At 44.9% G+C, this 22,630-nt stretch overlaps 2 protein-coding genes and 1 pseudogene across 4 annotated transcripts in view; 1 reads left to right on the forward strand and 2 right to left on the reverse strand.

Annotated features, from left to right (window-relative positions):
* Positions 1–128: 128 nt before the first annotated feature.
* The window catches only part of Tdrd9 (tudor domain containing 9), a 106,096-nt gene continuing 83,594 nt past the window's right edge, over positions 129–22,630 (forward strand). For all 3 annotated transcript variants that reach the window (XM_037210879.1, XM_028883716.2, XM_037210880.1), the window contains exons 1-2: positions 129–439; positions 21,807–21,913. In XM_037210879.1, the coding sequence (XP_037066774.1) occupies positions 213–439; positions 21,807–21,913 (334 nt within the window). In that variant the 5' untranslated portion in view covers positions 129–212. The remainder of the gene's footprint in view (positions 440–21,806; positions 21,914–22,630) is intronic.
* Rd3l (retinal degeneration 3 like) lies at positions 9,105–11,168 on the reverse strand. Its single transcript, XM_028883717.2, has 4 exons — positions 11,027–11,168; positions 10,732–10,874; positions 10,052–10,357; positions 9,105–9,743 (listed from the first exon to the last, which is right to left on the reverse strand). Exons 3-4 carry the CDS (start codon positions 10,348–10,350, stop codon positions 9,449–9,451), a joined length of 594 nt encoding a protein of 197 aa, XP_028739550.1. The 5' UTR covers positions 10,351–10,357; positions 10,732–10,874; positions 11,027–11,168; the 3' UTR covers positions 9,105–9,448.
* On the reverse strand, positions 14,526–16,025 carry LOC119089028 (annotated as a pseudogene).

A 22,630-nucleotide genomic window follows, 5' to 3' on the forward strand; every position in this document is an offset into this window, starting at 1 on the left:
TGCAGTGTGGGAGCAGGCACGAGGCTCGAGGTGTTCCCGTGCAGGGCCTGGCCCCACCCTCTTGCGTGGCACGGTCTGATTGGCTGGCCTCAGCAGGGGGGAGGGGCAGGGCTTCTGGAACGGTCGTTGTGGCGCTGGGCGGGGAGCTTCGATTGAGGCTTTTGCCACCTTTGGAGCGGGGCGGTTGAGGCAGCTCCTGGGCTCCTGGGAGGATGTTGCGGAAGCTCACGGTCGACCAGATCAATGACTGGTTCACCATAGGCAAGACCGTGACCAATGTGGAGCTGCTGGGCTTGCCGCCCGCCTTCCCTGCCGAGGCAGCCCGGGAGGAGGTGCAGCGCCCCGATGCAGCCCCCGGAGAGGCCCCTGAGGTCCAGGCCCAGGATCCAGGTCCAGTTGTGGCCACAGCACCGGCCCGGCCAGCTTCAGCCTTTGGGAGGTAGGGAGCCTGGGAGGGGCTCGGGAGGGTCTGCAAGCAGGTGAAGAGCGCCATGTAGCCTGAGCCCTTAGCAAACAGGTGCCTTCCCAGGTTTTCCTGCAAGAAGCGGAGCCTCCCAAGAATTTGTTTATTTTAAAGGATTTATATATATATATATATATATATATATATATATATATATATATATATATACACACACACATATATATATATATATGTATATATAGTGTTCTGTCTGCATGTACGCCTACACGCCGGAAGTGGGCACCAGATCTCATTACGGATAGTTGTGAGCCACCATGTGGTTGCTGGGAATTGGAATCAGGACCTCTGGAAAAGCAGCCAGTGCTCTTAACCTCTGAGCCACCTCTCCAGCCCTGTTTGTTTATTTTAATTCCCTGCCTGTTGGGGCTTTTTGTTTTGAAACAGGGTCTTGTGTAGCCAAGCCTGGCCTCAACTTACTATGCCTCCGTGGATAACCTTGTGTTTGTCGTTCTCTGGCCTCTTCCTCCCCAAGTCCTGAGATTACAGGTGTATGCCCCCAGCCCCAAGTTCATAGACTGCTTTAAAATTTTTCATTGCAAGGGTTCATTGTGTGTGTGAATGTGTGTGTGTATTTGTGCCTGGATACCTTGTTAGAGTAGGTCCTTCCACTGTGTTGGCTCCTGGGGATTGAACTTGGGTCATTGGGATTGCTGGCAAGTGCCTTTACGCAGCTGAGGCATCTCTGACCCAGATGCTGCCTACCCTCTTCTCTAAAGGTTTGTTTTATTTTTGAAGTGTGTGTAGGGGGAACCCTAGTGCTGGAGTTAGAGGCTGTTGTGAGCTACTTGGCCTGGGTGCTGGGAATAAAGCTCAGGTCTTCTGAAAAACCATTATACACTTTTAATCCCTGGTCCCTCTCTCTAGACTCTCCAGACACTGGTTTTGGAAGTTAGTTGTAGGTTTCCAGAAACTTGTGTAGAGTTACCAAAACGTCCATTTCCCATTGATATTTATGTGCGTACTTCAGTGTGGTAAAGGATTATTATTCAGACTCCTCAGTGGACACTTGGGTCTTGGGTGGTGTTGCACACATGGTGTGGATTTGGACACATGGTGGTGCACATCTGTCACCATCTTGGTATCATTAGCAGTAAAAATCAATGTGCTCCACCTGGTTTACTGCTCTTTAGCCTTTGACAGTTAATAATCATTTTTTTTTTGTTTTCGTGTCTTCCTTCTCCAGAGTGCCATGTGGCTGAAACCCCACAGTCTTAGCTCTCTGAGACTAGCTGCTTTAATCCAGTGATAGGCAGTTGAGATGCTGTAGCTCTGTGGGTTTTTAGCGCAGCTTGAGACCCACTGGCGGGAGGTAGCGTATTTATCTACTGACACAGGGTTCTTCCCCAGTTCTGGAAGTTAGGAACGAAGTTGTTGTAGACATCTGTGTGTAGGTTTCTCGGAAACGTAAGTTTGCAGCACATTTGTACATTTCAGTAGGTAAATAGCAAGGAGTTTGAATGTTGGCTCCTTGTTCAATTTTATTTTATTATTAATTTAAGTTTATGTGTCTTTGTCTTTTTGGTTATATGGAATATGTGTGCAGGAGGCCATAGAGGCCCGAGGAGGTGTCGGATCCCCAGGGCTGCAAGTGGCAAGCAGTTATAAGCTATCCAAGTGGGTGCTGGGAACTGAACTCTAGTTCTTTGGAAGAGCAGCAAGTGCTTTTAACCACCAGGCCACCTCTCCAGCCCCTTGGTTCAGTTTTATTAGCCTTTCACCTCTTACTATCTTTGGGTTAAGCATCTGCCTTCAGTTCCATGTGGATGTGGCAGAAGGACACCCTCTGTTTAGAAGAGACCTGGATGTGGTGAGCAGAAACCAGCATAGTAGTGCTCTAGCCTGGTAACTCTCTGTTACTCAACCCTAAATCAGCACTCTTTGCAGTTGTTGGGGAGCCTTTTGTTTTTAATGAAAACATATTTTGAGACAGTGTTTCACTGTTTTGCCCAATTTGATCTTGAACTGAGCATAAGTGATCCTCCTGCCTTATCCTCCTAGGCAATGGAATTGCAGGTATGCACCACCAAATTGAATATCTCTTTAATTTTTGAAAATTAGTTTCTTTTGTATATCTGTGATATATAGATGTGTCTGCTGGCTTCGGCAGCATATATACTAAAACTGGAACATGCTGGGCAGTGGTGGCGCACGCCTTTAATCCCAGCACTCAGGAGGCAGAGCCAGGCGGATCTCTGAGTTTGAGGCCAGCCTGGTCTACAGAGAGATACAGGACAGCCTCCAAAGCTACACAGAGAAACCCTGTCTCAAAAAAAACAAAACAAAACAAAACAAAACAAAAAACCCAAACAAAAACAAACAAAAAACAAAGCAAAACAAAAAACTGGAACAGCACAGAAAAGATATATAGGGGTGTGTGTGAGCATGTGGGCAAGTTATGATCTGGCCGAAGGACAACTTCCAGGAGCCACTTCTTGCCTTCTACCTTGTCAGGTCAGGATCGATATCTCTCTCTCTCTCTCTCTCTCTCTCTCTCTCTCTCTCTCTCTCTCTCTCTCTCTCTCTCTCGTTTTCTGAGACAGAGTTTCTCTGTGTAGTCCTGGCTGTCCTGGAACTCGCTCTGTAGACTCGCTCTGTAGACCACGCCGGCCTCGAACTCACAGAGGTCCACCTGCCTCTGCCTCCTGAGTGCTGGGATCAAAGATGTGTGCCCCACCCCCTCTTGATCCTGTTTATTTCATGTTAGCTGGCTGGACTGCCTCTCCCCTCATCTGGGAGTGCTGGGGTTACAGGTGAGTTACAGCTGTGGCTGGGGGCATTTTGTGTTGGTTCTAAGGACGGAACTCAGGGTGTCAGGCTTGTGTGGCAGTACTCTTACTTGCTGAGCCGTCTTGCCGGCATTCTTGTGTCATAGTCTACTTAAGGTTCTACACCGCCTCAAGCTTCCCTGGAGACGTGTGATGCTTTAACTCATTTATTTTGATACTGGAACTAAATATGTATTGACCTTGTCAGAAACTGGAAGTTTGTCATTGAATGGCTAAGGAGCAGTTTTTAAACTCCAGGTCTCTATGGACTGAGACTTGTTGAATCAAAAGTGGGTTTGCAGTGGCATGACAGGAGGTGAGCGTGCCGTTAAAGGATGAGATTGGCACTCGTCATGCTACTTTGTCGGAGTGCCAGAGCCATTTTACCTGCCATGCTTTTCTGAATAATGCTAGCAGAGGTGGCATTCCTGCAGTGCCTTCCTGGGTCTAAACACGCGTCCATCCAGTGTAGTGCTCCTAGAGTGTAGTAGGCTCTCAGACTAAATGCAGCTGCATTATTTAATGCTTACATCAGCACTTCGACATTGTTGGACTTCTATCAATTAATCTGTGATGATTTTGTAAAGGAAAAACAATAGGTTTGGTTGGCAAAGTGGCATGCCTAATTCCTGTGGCAAGTAGTCCTGACGGGCAGAGTTACTCCCCACAGACATGTGCTGCAACCTGTGAACGTCAACCTATGAACATGCAGTGTTACATGGAACGTTTTTTTCAAAGATATATTTTATGTGGGTGAGTGTTTTGTCTGTGTGTATATGTTTGTACCATGCGAGTGCCTGGTATCTAAGGAGGCCAGAATAGGGTGTTGGATTTCCTGGAACTGGAGTTATAAATGGTTATAAGCCTCTATGTAGGTGATGGGAATCAAACCTGGGTCCTCTGGAAGAGTAGCCAGTGCTCTTAGCCTCTGAGTCATCTCTCCAGTCCTGGACGAAGGGACTTTGCTGGTATAATTAAGATGAGATATTTTATTTACTGTGTGGTATGCATGCACACACATGCACGTGTATTTGTGTGGGTGTGTGTGCCACAGCATGCGTGTGGAGACCAGGGAATAATTTAAAGGAGTCAATTCTCTCCTTACACTGTGGGGATCCTGGGAATTAAGTTCAGATTGTCAGGGGTTGACAGCAAGCACCTTTACCCTCTGGGCCGTTTTGTTGGCCCCAGACCTTATTTATTTATTTATTTATTTATTTTTAAATTGGTATACTTGAATAAAGCAAGTTATCCTTCATGATGTCAGTGTGCCACTGGCAGAAGGCCTCTGGACTCTCCGTCTTTGGCTCTTCCCTGCATCTCAGCCTGCTTGCCTACCTGTAGTTATTGAACTTTCTCTCTTAGGACTGTGTGAGCTGATTCCTTAAATAAATCTCTGGAATACATGACTACAGTGTTTCTCTAAGAATTCCTACTATACCAAGCAAGAAGTGTTCAGACTAGTAAGTAGAGGAGAGCTGAGGATGACAGTTGCATTTGGTGTTTTTGTTTTTGAAACAGTTTCTCTGTGTAGCACTGGCTGTCCTGGAACTCACTCTGTAGACCAGGCTGGCCTCGAACTCACAGAGATCCGCCTGCCTCTGCCTCCCAAGTGCTGGGATTAAAGGCGTGCGCCATCGACTGGTGCATTTGAGATTTTTAAAAATGATTTTATTTTACTTAATTGATTTTATGTGCATTAATGTTTTGCCTGTGTGAGAGTATCAGACCCCTGGAACTGGATTTACAGGCTGTTGTGAGCTACATGTGGGTGCTGGGAATTGAACCCAGGTCCTCTGGAAAAGAAGCCAGTGCTCTTAACTGCTGAGCTATCTCTCCAACCCCGGGATATGTATACACACTTATGTACATATATATATATATACACACACATATATACATATATACACACATATATATGTGTATATATATGTACACACACACACACACACACACAGAGCAAATTCTTGCTTTAACTACATTGCCCTCAAATGTATGACAGTCCTTCCCAGTCTCCTGAGTGTTGGGATTAAAGGCCTGTGTCCTCAAGGCTGAGCATGTGCTTTCTTCCTTTTAAGCCTGGGAATTGAACCTAGTGCACTGTGCATGGTAGTTGAGCCCCATCCCAGCATTTGGATATGTTCTCGTGACAGAGACACCAACTTTATAGCAGAGTTGCTCAGAGACAGGATGTGACACAGGTGACACAGAGGTCTCTGAGCAGTTGGAAGCTGTTGCCATCAAAAAGGAAGCTTTTGAAAGACCTGCTATGTGGGGGTGCCACACAGATTTGATTTGAGCAGGTAAACTTAGACTTGCCTCTTGGCTATAAATGCAGTGCATGTGGTTGAAGAAGTCGTGATGGAACTGTACATTTCGGGGTAAGATTCTAAAGCCAGTAGTCAAGAATGCTCAGACTGTGGGACGGTAGGTCCTAGTGGGGAATGCAGAGAAAGAGAAGACTACAGCTTGATCTCAGTGTGTGGAGTTGAGAGGTTGGTAAGATGAGAGATTTGGGGGGCGGTGGAAGGGTCAGGGAAGCCATGGCATGAAGATGCCTGAGCAGAAGGGGCTCACTCAGTGCCCTGCTCGTGCATCTCTGCACATTTTGGAACTGTTCTATGTGGTGTTTCCCACAGAACAACTTACTGATTGTGGAGATTCTCACTGGATTCCTACTATTTGCTGCAGCCGCTGACATACAGTAGACACTCAGATATCAAGTGGCTATACTATGCCAGCTCTTGGTTCTGGACAGGAGAGTTGCTCCTATATGAAAAGGGGACATGACCCCTCCAAGGTATGGTAGAAGGAAGGTTTTTATTATAGATATGAGGGAGAGGACAGCCAGAGGCATCTGGAAGAGTCTAGAACAGGGAGAGAAAGTAGTAGACTAAACATAGCCAGCAGATTGGACCAGGCCATGAGAGGAGAGAGGTGGGGGAGAGTGAGAGAGGAAGACAAAAGAGAGAGAGCCAAGAGAGCATGTGGCTGAAATGGCAGGGCTCCGTGGAAATGAGAAGCTAGGGCAGGGGAAGCCCATGATCTGGAGAAGTTTAGGGTAGGTAGGGGTTGAGTGGGAAGGCTGGAGAGAGTCGCTGGTATCAGCCTGGAGGCTAGCGTGCACTTTGATATGATAGGCCCCACAGAGAGCTCTCTGTCCCTCTGGCAGTGCTGAGGAATGGTTCCTGTGGTGGAGGGGAACGGGTCCAGAACTGGATAGAGTTTCATCTGTACCTGACAGCTTCCTGAGTCACTCCTGCTTTGACTGACTCCTAAGATAGACCAAGCGGCTGATTTCCCTAAAGGATCTTCTTGAGGATGTGTAAGTGTGCCGTCACCTGAGAGTGAAAATGAGAATTGCCCTGGCAACCACACCGTATGTATTTCCAGAGTTCGAGAGTGGCTCCTGTGCACACACTACCATCCGGGAAGAAGGCATGTCTCTTGCTTGATCTGTGCACACTCTACCATCCGGGAAGAAGGCATGTCTCTTGCTTGATCTGGCTTCTCATGATTTTCTGTTATAGCACCTAGAAGAATGTCTGGCATGAGGCCAACGCTCAGTTACTATTTATAGAATGAACAGGTTCTCACATCAACGCTTGCACCTCAGGTTGAATGCATGAGTGACTTTCTGTGGGAATATTGCTGTTGGATACAATTTGAATTCGTAATTGTGGCCTACAGAGCACCACTCCATCCAGTGCTTGCCTGAACCTGTCTACCTGATCTACTGATGCTGTCTGGTTTTCTGTGCGGACGGCTCCAGCTCCACTGATGTTACCTGCAGCTTCTGCATTTGCTCTTCTGTGTGGATGGCTCTCTCTTTGCTCTCCTCTTGTGTTTTTTTTTTTTTTTTTTTTTTGTTTTTTGTTTTTCTCCAGTAGGCTCCTGTTACCAGGGCCTGTTCAAATGTCTGCTTCTTAGAGAAGTTCCATATTTTCCAAAGCTAAAGAACTCTTCCTCTGCCTTCCTTCTTTCCTAGTTTCTCTCATCAGTTTCAGTATTTTTCCTTCTCCAAGCGCTTCCTGGGCTCCCAAGCTCTTATTTGTGTTAACAATGACCGGCCTTGTCAGGCATCTTTGTGCTCGTGTATGTTTCTGGCTTTACGCTCTCCCCATCCCAAGGGCACCCCTTTGATTCTGAGATCCTGGCTTGTATAGCTGGGTGGGTAGGAGTCCTGTCATCTACTGACATGGAGAATGCTGATTGAAGAGCTCCAAGAACTGTGTGTGTGGTAGATGCAGTTTTAGTGATGATGGATATTTGCCTTGTTCCTCTTTTGAAATTGTGTACATCTGGGTAGGTCAGAGGCTAGTCGGTTCCTCAGGTACCTTTGCTACTTTGTGTGTGTGTGTGTGTGTGTGTGTGTGTGTGTGTGTGTGTGTTCGTGTGTTCGTGTGTTCATGTGCATGCTATGGTGTATGTGTGGAGGTCAGAGTACAACTCCCAGAGGGAAGTCAGTTCTCTTGTTCTACCTTGTAGGTTCCAGGGATCAAACTCAGGTTCTCAGGCTTGGCAGCAAGTGCCTTTACCAGCTGAGCATCTCACTTGCCCTATTTTTATATTTGTTTATTTTTTAAGACAGTTTCTTATTGGCTGGAGCTTATCAAATAGGCTAGGCTAGCTGACTGGCTGTAAACTCAGGGATCCACCGGACTCTGTCTTTTTAGACACTTGCTTTTAGAGTGTACGCTACCATGCTCAGCTGTTTTATGTGGATTCTGGGTTTCAAATCCAGGACCTCATGCTTGTATGGAGGTGCTTTACCAACAGGGCTATGTTTTCTGCACCCTCCCCCCAGCTCCTTAAATTGTATCCCTTTAGGAAAGAAAGAACCCTGCTGAGACTTCGGTTTGAGCATGTTGATTTTGTGCTGCCTTTAAGCATCCAAGAGGATGTGTCAGATAGACAACTGTTAATTGCATTTGGACTGTAGAAAGTAGCTTGGGGTTGGGGTAGGACAGGCTGGGTATGATTCCAGCTCTGCTAGTTACCTTGAGCTTGGCAAGGCACTGAACTTGTCTGAGCTGTTCACTCCTTTGTCAAGTGAGAATTACATCTCAGATGTACAAGGTTTGGATTAAATGAGAAGTTATGCACAGTACTCAGCATGTAGAATTATTTTAGCATTGCTAAACAGATTGGTCTGGCTAGTAATGACAACTTTTAAAGTCTGTTGTGTAAAGTACTGTACAGCTGTTTTTCTGTGGATGAACTTATTTTCTCTATTCCCTAGCTAAAAATTTTAGCTATTGTGCCCATATAATTTTCAATAAAATGTCCCTGAAGCACCCCAGGAGTCCTAAGTACTTAATACACACACACACACACACACACACACACACGCACACGCACACGCACACGCACACGCATGCACACATGCATGCACAGATTTAACCTTAATTCTGTCACCAAATTTAGGCATTGTAAACAGCATGAGGTATAAAGCCCTGGATCTGTTAACTATGACTAGAAATCAGATTGTCAGCAGTCCCCAGGGGCTGCTATGAGGTTCTGTTGGATCTGAGTCAGGACTCAGAGAGGGCACGACATTTTCTTTGTTTCCTTCTTTTGGATCTGGCCAGAACCTAAGTACCTCTCCTCATACTCCAGGCTTCTTGGTGCCTCTTTATCGTGCAGCTACGGCCTGCCTCATGACTGACCTCCATCCTCTCTCCAAACTCCTGCCTGTGACTGTAGTGAAATTTTCTCAAAAACAGGGAAAGCACTGCTATGCTTTTAAATGGAAGATTGTTTTCATGCTCATGGCCCCTTTCTCTTGTTTCTGTGGAGGGCGACTTGATGTAATAGATGTTGACTTCATTTCAGTATCACATTATAAGGAGAAGTTCACATTAATCATTTATTCTACACATGGACTCTCTTAGAATAAAAGTCAAGGTTCATTAAGTTTCACAAAAAATATGTCAGACTTCATATTAAATTTCCTTAGTTCTGTGACATGTTTGAGGTATAAGAAAATATTTAAACATTTAGGCGACATTTTAGTTAAAAGCATACTAACCAACGAAAATATTGACTATTTAAAGTCGTTAAAAAGCAATGCTGCTAAAATAGGTTGGGAACATAGGAATTTTAACTTCTGATCTTGTAACAAAGAAACCTGGGGTCACATGACTGTCGGTTCTGGTTGATGCTCACAGCTCTGGCTCTAAGGTGACCACAGTGCTCCTTAACTCGATGGGTAATAGTATGGCAGGTTCCATACTCTGTGTGAGCAGGATGGAAACCTGTTCTTGGCATTTCTGTCTACGTAACTTGAAATCGTGGGTATTTCATCTTTGTCTGGCCTCTCCAAGCTTTCACCTGGGAGCACAGGGGCCGGGGAACAGGTGATGTCAGAGGCCCACAGGCCAGCGTGCTGACCCCCTCTGTCCGGACTGCTGAGGGAGTCTTTCAGAACTTGCTTGAAGATGTAGACTATTTCCCAGGGAAGGACATCATTTTCTGCCAAAAGTTCTCGAAATCTAAGGGGGATGCAGGGATGAATATTTAGAAATTTATCTTGTATTCCACCTCCCAAATGCAGCTTACATAATATAACTGTGTACTAGGCACTTACTTTGAGTAATCAGAAAAGCTTTATAATTAAAGCTTCCGGTAAAGAAATTTTGATTGTAATTAAATTTTTACCAGTAAGCTGTCCAGAGGTACATAGGGTTTTTGCAGATAGGTATTTGGTACATAGGATTAAAGAGTTGGTGAAATGGGGCAGTTTCTAGTCTGAAGGAGGAGCAGCTCACACCACAAGACAAGAACATAGTGTGTTTGTTACCTGCTGAGGATAGTTCCGGTCTGACAGGGCTGCACTTGAGAGCACAGAACTTCCAGTTGTCTCTGTTCGGTAGCTGGGATGGTCGCATGAGGGGTCTGGTAGTTCCTCAGCCAGTTGTAATCCACGCCTGTCCTTTTCACTCTCTGTTCATTTTCGATCTCTTGTATTAATCTCTCACGCTCCTTCAGGTGCCATTTTAACTCCCGAAGCAGGGTCTTTGTCACCCCGTCGGAGCCGGCACGCTGGCTTTGCTGGTAGGAATCTGTTTTGGGCCATTTCATCCAGCTGAAAAGTGGCATTTTTAGGCTGTGGAGATATTAAATGTTTACTTGCATAAAATTTTAATGGTTTTTATTCGTGAATTTTTTTATTTAATATTTCTAGAAAAATTCATGAATCTTTCACTGCTAGACATGCAGGTCAAAATAAGATTAGAACAGGGATTAAAGCTGTTCAATTTCTAACTAGGTCAGTGCTAAAACCCAAGCTTTGAAAATACTTAGATATAACTAAGCAGAAATTAAATAAAACCAAAGATAATAATGCAAACTGAACAGTTTCTGAAAATAACACTTGCTATTAGAAGTGCTTAGGAGGCTTTAGAAATATCAATGTCTTAAAAAGTGCTCTCTACAAAGACATGTCTGACTTACTCTTTGTCCAGAAAGCGTAAAGCTTACCTGAGGAGTAGTCGATGTACGGTGGGAATGTTGCCAGAGAATTGCCTGAATTGGAGTTGGAACTGTGCTTCCCTCAGGCGGGTCTCATTCTCTTGGAGGTGTCCTCCGGTGAAGGAACGCGTCTCCTCATTTACCCACTGGAACTATTTGAAACAAAGAACTTTCTATGTTAGGAATGAAGTTCTGTTGTCTTCATTTAGAGAGACTGTTTACTAATTCACCTTGTAACTAAGCTAAAAGATATATATATATATATATATAATCTTTCATCTTCATAAATTAGATAATTGTCTACCTTTTGAATGTAGCTTTTTTTGTTTGCAAAAGATGCCGGCAGCTATGGATGCTGGTCGCAAATGCATGCTGCGGAGTCTCTGGGAACGGAATGAAGAGCAGGCGTGTGAGGCACTACAGATGCTCTGCCAGCTGAGACGAAGTTGTCGCATGATGTGCTGCTTTGCTGTGCATAGCTGTGGGTCACAGTTCCATGCTGTATTTTTATGCCTGTAGAGCTCTAAAAATAACCACACTGCTTTTATTCTTCAGCTTAACTTTCAGGCCAGTTGGAAGCCAGGTCACTGTCCCTTCCAGTGAAAGCAGGAAAAATAGATCCGACTTGACTATATGCAAGCTACATACTGTGTGAAGCTTACTGTAACTGAGTGAAGTGGCCAGAGCATGCTGACATAGGTCATGTGGGATGCTGAGCAAATGTTACATTCTACATTCATTTATTGCTTATAAAATAGCAAATCTGTGTGTTGAAGTTGAAATGCTAGAAGACACGAAAGCACCTGGGTAGATAAGTGTAGTATATAATTGATAGTCTCTGTCTGTGTTCATGGTAGTAAGACAGTGATGTGTTCTCAGTGAAAGCAGAGATCTGAAAACACAAAGTTCAAAATAGAATTATACAGGGCAGGATGTGGCTTAGTGGGTCGAGTGCTTGGCTGGCGTGTGTGAGCCCTGAGTTCCATCCCCAGCACTACATGAATCAGGGGGCAGTACTACATGCCAGTAATCTCAGCTGGGGATGTGGAGGAGGGGCGTCAGCACCTGAAGGCTACCCATGGCTGTATAGAGTTCAAGTCTCAGCTGCAGGTGAAACATTGGCAGCCACTGCTTAGGTGAACACTGGTGTGCTGTGGGCTTTGTTGCACGTTTTTCTGTTTAGGAACTTGTCTTGTGAAACAGTGGCTGAGTATGAAAGATCTTTGCTTCTTAGCTTTCTGTTAAATGCTGACATTGTAGCTTTTCCTTTTATAATCTTTATTTCTTCTGTTGCTTTTCTTCCCAATGAACCAAGAATAATAGACATTGTTCACATCAGACCTGTGTGCCGTGTGTGATCAGGAGTGACATGTGTGGTCATGCTACAGTTCCTATTATGTCTGGAAAAGGCCAGATGCCAGGATTCATTATCTTCAGTGGGCAGGCTTTCACATTCCATTGCCTGCACTGGCAGCAGAGGGGAAGGAGTGACGTTTACATGACAAATGTCCTTCCAAATTAAAAACTAACTGGACCAAATCATGCAGCTTTTGCCTTTGAAACTTTGTCATTATTTAAACATTTCCTTCCTCTGAAGTGGTAGCAAAACTACAGCATATATTGGAAAGGAGAACAGCCTGATTCCCACTTGGGTCCCCTTCAGTCTGCGCCACTGCCCTGCCCAGCTTTCCCTGCTGACCTACTCAGTGCCCAGCACACCTGTCCTACACTGCGGTCTCCTCTGCTCCTCAGTTTTGTTTGGTTTTTTGAGACAGGATCTCACTATGTAGCCTTGGCTGTCCTGGAACTCGCTGTGTAGCCCAGGCTGGTGTCAAACCCCTAGAGATCCACCTGCCTCTGCTTCCTGATGCTGCCCCATCCTCCTTCCAGATTTAGATACACTGACTTCTCAAATGCTTATTCTTTCTCTCTTATTTGTATTTGTAGTTATTTTTTTTTAACTGCTGCCCAAATCTGTGTATTAGCTCCACTTACTTTTTTTTCTTCAACCATTTTTTCTTGGTCTGCTCTTCTTTGAACTTGTTCTAGATCGCCTTCTCGGTTTTTTTGTTTGTTTGTTTTTTTGTTTTTTCGAGACAGGGTTTCTCTGTGTAGCTTTGCGCCTTTCCTGGAACTCACTTGGTAGCCCAGGCTGGCCTCGAACTCACAAAGATCCGCCTGGCTCTGCCTCCCGAGTGCTGGGATTAAAGGTGTGCGCCACCACCGCCCGGCCGCCTTCTCAGTTTTTAAATGCTTTCTGATGAAATTCCACCGTGTCTCCTGTATTTGCTGGTGCTCAATTGCTCAATAGATATTTACTGATTGATGTCTCTTGTGGTCTGGAGGGTTAGGACCTGGGGATGACTCCGTTCACTAAATGGGTCTAGTTCCTGCTTTCCTGGGGCTGCCCTTCTAAGGAAAAGATGAATGTGTGTGAGTAAGATAGGTTGTCTGTGTTATTTAATATTCTTGCAGTGATCTCCTCGGCATTAGATAAGGGGATCAGGGAAGGACTTTCTGGTTGGGATAATTTTTTTTTTTCCAAGACAGGGTTTCTCTGTGTAGCTTTGGTGCCTGTCCTGGATCTCGCTCTGTGGACTATGCTGGCCTCGAACTCACAGAGATTCGCCTGGCTCTGCCTCCTGAGTGCTGGGATTAAAGGCGTGTGCCACCACCACCCGGCGTTGGGATAATTTTTAAATTTTATTTCATTTGTTAACATTTATTTTTACTTTGTGTGCATTGGTGTCTCTTCTGCCTGTGTGAGGGTGTCGCATCCCGTGGAACTAGAGCTACAGACAGTTGTAAGCTGCCATGTGGGTGCTGGGAATTGAACCTAGGTCCTCTGGAAGAGCAGCCAGTGCTCTTAACCACCAAGCCGTCTCTCTACCCCGGGGGATAGTTCTTTTGAATAGGGATTTATTTGTTGGTTTTTGAAGCAGGGTCTCATAGTAAAGCCCCGGCTGGCCTCAGACTCATTCTCCTTCTGCCTCAGCTCCTTTAGTGGATTGCTGGCATAAGCCACAGCACCCGCTCTTTGAGCAGAGACTGAAATGACCCGAGAGGACTCCTTGGGGGCCAGCTCTCTTCTCTCCGTGGCTTCCTGGACATCTTTCCAAACATTGCACATGTCTGACCTTCACAGAACTTTACTTACCTCCTCAGTTCACCTTGAGTACTCTTTCCTTTGAACTTATTTGTACAAACATATTTTCTAGTATTTAATGTGTGCTACTTATAGTATTTTAAGTTTCATTTTTCTCCTTTCTCATGAAATTGTTAAGATTGAAGCAGAGGCCAAATACTACTCTCTGTACTATATTTCCTACTACCATGTAGTTAGAGAACATATTTGTAGGCAAGATAAGGCAATTCCCTTTTAAAAATTATTTTTTTCTCTTTATCAGGGTAAAAACAGATTAGCACGAGAGTTTATCAACTATGTTGTAAGTTCATAAATGGGTCACTTCTAATGCATCAGAACCTTATTAAGCTATTTTGTATGGAAGACATGAAACAATTGGGACATTTTCTGTTTAATGGTTGTCGTGTTTGCTTGCTTGTTTGTTTTTTCATTTTTGTTTTATGTGGATGGACATTTACCTGCTTGTGTCTGTGCACATATGTGCAGTGCCTGCAGAGGCCAGAAGAGGGCATCAGATCTCCTGGAACTGGAGTTACAGATGGTTGTGAGCCACCATGTGGGTGCCGGGAGGGAGTCAAACTCTGGTCCTCTGGAAGCGCTGCCAGTGCTCTTACCTGCTGAGCTCGCTCTCCAGCTCCAGTTACCTTGGTTTTTTTTCTTCCACTTTTATTTATTTACTTTCATTAGTTTAAATCTGGGAAGGGTACAGCATCACACAGATTCTGTGTCCAATGGCCTTTGCAGGAAGGTTGCTTTGGAATTTGGCACGAACCATGCCACTGTTTCCATGGACCCGGGTTACTTTCCCCCAGATCACTCTGGTTTTGTTTGGTTTGCCTCCAGGCGTCACTGTGTTGTTTTTTGCTTTACACACATAAGCACATCTCTTGCCCAAGTAGAATTCAGTTTCATCTCGAGCATAAACACCTTCAGGTTTTTTTTTTAATTTTTTTTATTTTTAATTTTATTTATTTTATTTTACAATACCATTCAGTTCTACATATCAGCCACAGGTTCCTCTATTCTCCCCCCTCCAACCCCCTTCCCTTACCTGCAGCCCACCCCCCATTCCCACCTCCTCCAGAGCAAAGCCTCCCCCGAGGACTGCGATCAACCTGGTAGACTCAGTCCAGGCAGGTCCAGTCCCTTCCTCCCAGACTGAGCCAAGCGTCCCTGCATAAGCTCCAGGTTTCAAACAGCCAACTCATGCAATGAGCACAGGACTTGGTCCCACTGCCTAGTTGCCTCCCAAACTGATCACGCCAATCAACTGTCATACCTATTCAGAGGGCCTGATCCAGCTGGGGGCCCCTCAGCCTTTGGTTCAGGGTTCATGTGTTTCCATTTAATTATCTATTTTTTTTCAATAATTGAGTAAAACCGAAATTTATTATAAGCCACAGTCGTCCTAGGGACCTCCATGCTATATATATATAGCCTCCATGGTTCTATGGGTTGTGGTCTGATTGTTCTTTATTTTATATCTAGAATCCACTTATGAGTGAGTACATACCATGACTGTCTTTCTGAGTTTGGGTTACCTCACTCAGGATGATTTTTTTTCTAGTTCCATCCATTTGCCTGCAAATTTCATGCTTTCATTGTTTTTCTCTGCTGAGTAGTACTCCATTGTGTATATGTACCACATTTTTTTCATCCATTCTTCCGTTGATGGGCATCTAGGTTGTTTCCAGGTTCTGGCTATTACAAATAGTGCTGCTATGAACATAGCTGAGCATGTATCTTTATGGTATGAATCAGCATTCCTTGGGTATATGCCCACGAGTGGGATGGCTGGGTCTTGAGGTAGTTTGATTCCTAATTTTCTGAGAAACCGCTATACTGATTTCCACAGTGGTTGTACAAGTTTACATTCCCACCAACAGTGGAGGAGTGTTCCCTTTGCTCCACATCCTCTCCAACATTGGTTGTCATTGGTGTTTTTGATCGTAGCCATTCTGACAGGTGTAAGGTGGTATCTCAGAGTCATTTTGATTTGCATTTCTCTGATGATTAAGGATGTTGAGCATTTCTTTAAATGTCTTTCAGCCATTTGTATAACACCTTCAGTTTTAAGAAGAGCTGTGTACTCTCTCTGGTTTCAGAAACCTTGCTTATAGCCAGCAAAAATGGCCTTGCACCAAAGCCTTCCAGACATACTTGCCTTTTAGAAGTCCTGTTCCCAGCAGGCCTTCACCGGCGCTAAGATGGCGGAAAGCACCTTGTTTTTTTCTAGTCTACATCTGATTAAATGGATTAAAGTCTTCAACGACTTGAAATGGTGCCATATTGTTCACAGTTTGTGTATCTGTACAACTCTAAGTTGCATGACGAAGTCTAGAGGGGCAGAATCAGGGAACCTTGATGGCTGGCCAAGGAGCGAGGGATACCTTTGTCAGCATTACTGTGGAGGCCACTGGACATGTTTTTAACAGCATCAGGTTGCAATTACAGAAAGATTTTTTTCTTTGTGGGAACGTTAATGTTCTTCTGTTTTAATTCTTTTGCTGTGAAGCTAAAAAACAGGGTTTAATGGTTCATTTTATTAAAGTTAAAAATCACATTTCTATGAACTTGTTTAAATATTAAAAGTACTTGACAAATTACAAGTAGGGTAAACTGTTGATACGATCAATGCCTCTGTAAAGAGTCCCCTACTGACACGGCCAAGCAAGGACTCCCACTCTACCACTTGTGTTCTATGGTACTAAAAGTCCTACCCAGCAATTAGGGAAGAAAAATCAGAAAAGATGTCAGTGCCAGAAGGTCACTGGTTAAACTCAACAAAACAGTCGGGACCTTCCTTACACAGGGCAGGAAGCACGCACACCTGTTGAGAACCGTTACAGACAGTGCCAGGAGGGCCCTTATGTGCAAAACCCGGTAACAGCTCTTGCTCCGTCTTCCCAAACTTCAGTTGTTTCCAGGTCTTGAGAATCCAAGTGAGCAAGACACCTGCCTGGATGGTCTCCAATAGTTAAGTCACTCAGTAGTTACGGTAAGGTCTTTCTCCACCGAGTCACTCAGTAGTTGTGGTATGATGGGCAGAGCATCCCTGAGCAGCAGGTGAGGCCAGCCCTTCACAACGGCCCTACGCTTTCCCAGCCATACATAGTGTTACTGTGGGTCAAGGTGTGAATGATGAAAAGAGAAAGGAAAATGGGGATTGATGGCTCCCTTGCTGCTCTTCAGGCAGTCAGTTCCCATGCCTAGCCCTTGTGCTGGAATGAGTTTGGTTGGAGATGGTAGAAGACATAAAAGCGAAGTCTTGGCTCGGTGGGGTTGTGTCTGTCATTCTTACTAGTCTGCTTGCTGCTTGTGTCTCAGCGCCACCCCTGTGAGCTCTGGCCACACCACAGGTGTCTCCTTCATCTACCCACGATGCATGCTGCTCAGTGTGTCCACAGTGCTCACACTGCTGCTGATTGTGGTACTCATGCCTGTGACTCAGCTGCTCTGGCCTTGGGGACGGTGACCTGGGAAGTGGTCTGCAGGCTCTTCCTGTGCTTCCTCCCCTTTACCTTGTCAAATAGGTGTCAGATGGTGTCGTTTTTTTCTCTCTCTGACCAAAACCCGTCTTGCTCAGGTCAGCAGTTTCTTCCTGTCTCATCTCAGTCCCAGCTCCTCCTACCCGAAGCCCCAGGTGCACTCTGGGACCTCAGGACCATTTTTGGACTGCTTTCCCCCCAAATGCCTAACATGGCTATTCTACCTTACTCAGACCTTTCCCCAAATGTCACCAGTGACCTTGGCTAGCAGCATAACTGTTTTTGCCCCATCTCTTCTGACATTGTTTCCCCCATGTTCTTATCTAACGTACTTTACTTCACTCATTAAAAAAGAAAGGTTAAACAATCTTATATGTGTGTATTTGAGTACATGGCATGTGTGTCATGCTTTGTGCCTGTGAGTCTAGATCTCCTTAACTTAGAGTTACAGTCAGTTGTGAACCACCATGTGGGGGCTGGGAACTGAACCGAGGTCCTCTCAAGAGTAGTAAGAACTCGTAACCACTGACCTACCTTCCCATCATCTGTTTCACTCATTTTAATTCTCTTTCCTTACCTACACTGCAAATTCCATGAGGGCAGTCTGCGGTGGTGACTGCTCCATCCTGGATGTCCAGAACATGCCAGGTGTGGCACTGGACCTCTGTTGTTTGTGAAGGAATTGGTGAGCAGAGTATCAGTAACAGAAGAATGCTGGTAGCTTTCAAGCAAAAGTAGACAAATGCAACTCCCATTCCATTAGTGAGCAATGGGATGATGACTATGAAGCTCTCTTTCCTGTGATTATGGGGCCAGGAAGTCCCATGACATACTGCATTACCTTAGGAAACCAGGTGTAATATAATTCACAGTTTGAAAGCCTGAGAACCTGAGGTGGTGGAGCTGATGGGGTGAATGCTTGAGCCCAAATAATATAGAACCTGGTGCCTCAAATATCTGAGGTCAGGAAAAATGTCCCAGGTCAGCAAATGAGAGAGACCCTTTGTCTCCCTGTCACTCTTAATTTGGGTAGGCTTTCAGTGGGACGGTGCCTTTCTGCCCACACTCAGAAGTGTGTTACTCAGTCTGTTAGCTCAAATACTGTCTTCTGAAAACCCTTGTGCAAGACAGAAAACATCCCCTTGTGCAAGAGACAGCTGGAGATATGTGTCCTCTTTGGCCATCTTATATTATGATGGCTTGGGAAAATTTTATTGTGGCATAAGTGTATACAACTCAAAATTTGCCATTTAGTCACACAGTTCATTGTCACGAGTTACATTTACAAATTTTGTCCCCATTGACTCTGGTGCTCAAACTTTTTTTTGTCATCTTTAATAGAAAGTCTGTAACCATTAAGCAATGACTCATTTCCTTCTTACCCCAGTCTCGGAGAATGTCTACCCTTTCTGTTTCTGTGAAATTGCCTGTCCAGATATTTCACATAAATGGAATCCTGTAAGATTTATCTTATTGTGTTTGGCTTATTTCAATTAGGATAATGTTTTCAAACTTCATCATGTTGTAGTATATATCAGTACTTCATTCCTTTTTAGGGCTAAATAATATTTCACTATTTGTAAGACATTGTTCACTCATCTTTTGATTGTCACTTGGGTTATTTTAATTTGCTGAGAGTTTTGACATGAAAATGGAGCTTCTGGGGGGATTTCAGAACTAGAGGATTGCTCACTCAGAAGAAAGTTGTGTGACCTACCATTTCTATTAAAGGATATGCTCTAAGTTTCTCACACCAGTCTTTTGAGAAACTTTGATATTGGAGGGAAAGATCTGGATAAGGCAATGTATTCTGGGATTTCTTAATTCACCAACAGCCTCTCCACTATTAACTGCTAGATGGGAAGTTCTAAGAGAATCCAGCTGCTGTGTCCAGTCCCCAGTGCCGTGTTCCCCTGACGAGAAGGAATAGAGACCCCTCTGCCTGTAGGGATGATTGTCTTCCAACCTAGCTGCTCTGCAAAGGGAATCGTGTGTTGCAAGGACAGCTTGATCTGAGGAACAGGAGCCCCCCGCCGCCTGCACAGCTGAGGCTTCCTACATGCCTTAAAGTCTCCCCGGTTCTCTGAGATAAACTGACTGAAGCATTGGACTTTGGGGTTTAGGGGATGGGTAAGCATGATGTCACAGTACGGCTTCATTTGATAGAAATGACACACATTGGCCAATTTCTCTTTCCCAGGGAATCCCAGCTTCACATAATAAGCTTCTGGGGTGATGTGTGCATCTTGGGTGTCCTTCCCAGGGTTCTGGACTAAACACCAGCATACTGTTGTACTGTTAGGACCTCTTCACCAAAGCCCACAGACTTCTCTGGAGACAACTGCTCAGTGTCAGCAACAGGAATCCCATCCCTTGCTCCATCCCCATAGGCAGTGCTGAGGGCAGTGACCATCAGAGCTTTTACTGGCTTCCACGAGATGAGAACGTTTTCAGAGTAAGTCGCCAATAGATGAGGTTCATGGGAGTACCAGAGGACCAGAAATACTCCTCCATCTTACCCCTTCCTGTTGAAGTCCTTGCCTCCACTCAGCTGTTGAGCATTCTCCAGGTGCTTGGTGACATCTGCCACTGGCTTTCCCTGACACACTTCCTTGTCTTTGTTGAGATGGTCCTGGAAGTTGCTTGCCACCAAAGTTCCAAAGGCCCCCTGTAAAGCATCTTCCTAGGATGTGGTATCATTCAGGCCACCTCAGTACCAAGGTCCTGAGCACTAGGGCGTTGTCCAGTCACAAGCCTGGTCATTGTTCTCAGTGCAGAATGTCTGTTCTTCAGAACGGTCCTGGTCCCAGAGCCACCTTGAGCCCCAGCTGTACATAGGCTTATGATACTCCCTTCCTAGGTTCCCCGGAAAATGCATGCCAGTCCTCTGCTTAAAACCTTTCAATGACTTCTCTCTTTCAGAAAACCAAAACCAAAACCAATCCTTGCTATTGCTTCATACCCCTACTCTGATTTTGAATTTTTTTTTGAGGCAGTGTTTAACCATGTAGCCTGGGCTGGCCTGTGTAGACCAGGCTGGCCTTGAATTTGCCCAGATGGAGATATTTTACAATTAATTATGAATATTATGAAAAGCTCCCCTTTTATCCTGGAATTCTTATTTTACTTTATTTTTGGATTTCCAAAAAACTCTTTTATTATTATATACATGTGTGTGGGTATGTGCACATGAATGCTCCTGCCTCAGGAGGACGGAGGCTTCAGATACACCTGAGTTGGAGTTATAGGCCATTGTGAGCTGCCCAGTGTGGATGCTGGCAACTGTGCTGGGTTCATCGTCTGTGAGAACTGTATGTACTCTTAACCACTGAAGCACCTCTTCAGCCCTGGGATTTTCTTTTGAGACAGTGTCTCACTGTTGTTCAGGTGGGTAGGGAGCCCACTGTGTGGCTCAGGCTGGCTTGAACTTGTAGCAGTTCTCCCTCCTTAGCTTCCTGAGTGCTGAGTTTATAGAATTTGCTAGACTCCTTGCTCTGTATCCCTAGATACAGCATATGCTTTGTTTACTGGATGGCATTTTCACGAGAGCAAGGACTTAGCTTGGCTTGCTGTGTTGGCTCCACCATCTAAGACAATGCATTCCGTGCGGCAGGTGCTTCATAAATGTTTATGCTTGTTTGTTTTGTTTTTTATATTTATTTATATTTTTTGTATATGAGTGCCGTATCTGCAAGCCGGAAGAGGACACCAGAGCTCATTATAGATGGTTGTAAGCCACCATGTGGGTGCTGGGAATTGAACTCAAGACCTCTGGAAGAGTAGCCAGTGCTCTTAACCACTGAGCCATCTCTCCAGCCCCTCATAAATGTTTAAGCATTGAATGGGTTCTTCCATGCACGCTTGCACATGTGACTTTGTTTACATGTGCAGGTGCATGGTTCTGGGGAAGATGGTGAGGCTGTAGGGAAATGTGTAGGATCTCGGTGCAGCTACAGACTGTCCTGTGTCGGGTCGGCATGGACAGTCCGATCACACACCTCCTCCTCAGCATTCTCAGATGACTTGCTCTTTTTGTCAGCTTAGTTGACGAAAACAATCTATTCTTGTTGCTTTTTTATTTAAATTTGTATGTGTGTGGGTGTTTTGCTGGTATATAGGTCTGGGCACCACTTTCATGCCTTGTGCCTGTGGACGCCATAGGGCCATCGGATCCTGTGGACCTGGAATTACAGATGGTGTGAGCCGCCATGTGGGTGGGCGCTGGGAACTGAACCCAGCTCCTCTGGAAGAGCGGCCAGGTCTCTTCGCTGTGCCATCTCCAGCCCACACTTGTCATGATTTTCACGCCACTATTTGTAACTGAATTGAATATGAGAATTATTTATTGACTATTTACATTTTCCCCGTGACTTCCATAAAATAACTGTTCAGGAACTCCCTCTGGCACAGAAGTTTGGTGAGCTTCTTGTTTTTTTAACTGTTCTTTGCAGGTCACTCAGCCAGAGGAGCTCAGAAATGGAATACATTAACAAATACAGACAGCTTGAAGCACAAGAACTTGACATGTATGGCCAGGATCAACCAACCAATGGGCCAGGTCAGCAAGTATCCTTAAATATCTTATATATGATGCATGGATTGTTCAACATTAAAACATCCTCCTCCTAAAAGTTTAAGAAATACGGTATTTTGGTCAAAGCAAAAAAAAAAAAAAAAAAAAAAAAAAAAAAAAAAAAAAAAAAAAAAAAAAAAAAAAAAAAAAACCAAAAAACTTACACGGCTTCTTACAAGTTTTTTTGGGGGGGATGAGTATATGGTAGATTATAAAGTGTTAATTCTTTTCTATCTTAAATGTAGAACCTAAATAAGCCGTTCTTTGGAAGATTAAACAATGGTCCCTTACCTGACTATTAGTTAAGAATATTTAAAATATTTCTTTAGCTGGGTCTGGTGGTGCTCACCTTTAATCTCAGCCCTTGCAAGACAGAGGCAGGAGAATCTCTTTTGACTTTGAAGGCGGCCTGGTCTACAGACGAGCTCCAGGTCATCGAGGGTCACACAGTGAGACTCACACCCTAAAAGTAAACCGGAATAACTTAGGAAGGGCTTGGGAGACGGCTCAGATGGTAAAGTGTCAGCTGTGGAAGCGTGGAGGCCTGCGTTTGGATCTCAAGCACCCACGTACAAGCGTCAGGTGGTCGTGTGCACTTGTGAGCCCATTGCCGGGAGAGCAGGGGTGGGCAGGTCCCTGCAGCCCACTGCCCAGCAGGTGGATGAGCTCTACTTTCCATGAGAGGCTCTGTCTCGAAAGCTA

This window comes from Peromyscus leucopus, chromosome 14 (genome assembly GCF_004664715.2).
Source record: "Peromyscus leucopus breed LL Stock chromosome 14, UCI_PerLeu_2.1, whole genome shotgun sequence".
Taxonomy (NCBI): domain Eukaryota; kingdom Metazoa; phylum Chordata; class Mammalia; order Rodentia; family Cricetidae; genus Peromyscus; species Peromyscus leucopus.

What these genes read in the sequence shown, in the direction of transcription:
- Rd3l (XM_028883717.2), bottom strand. Translation starts at nt 10,350, where the DNA reads ATGCCACTTTTCAGCTGGATGAAATGGCCCAAAACAGATTCCTACCAG. An exon ending in ACCGGAACTATCCTCAGCAG is followed by an intron (nt 9,744 to 10,051) that starts GTAACAAACACA and finishes CATCCCCCTTAG; the next exon opens with ATTTCGAGAACTTTTGGCAG.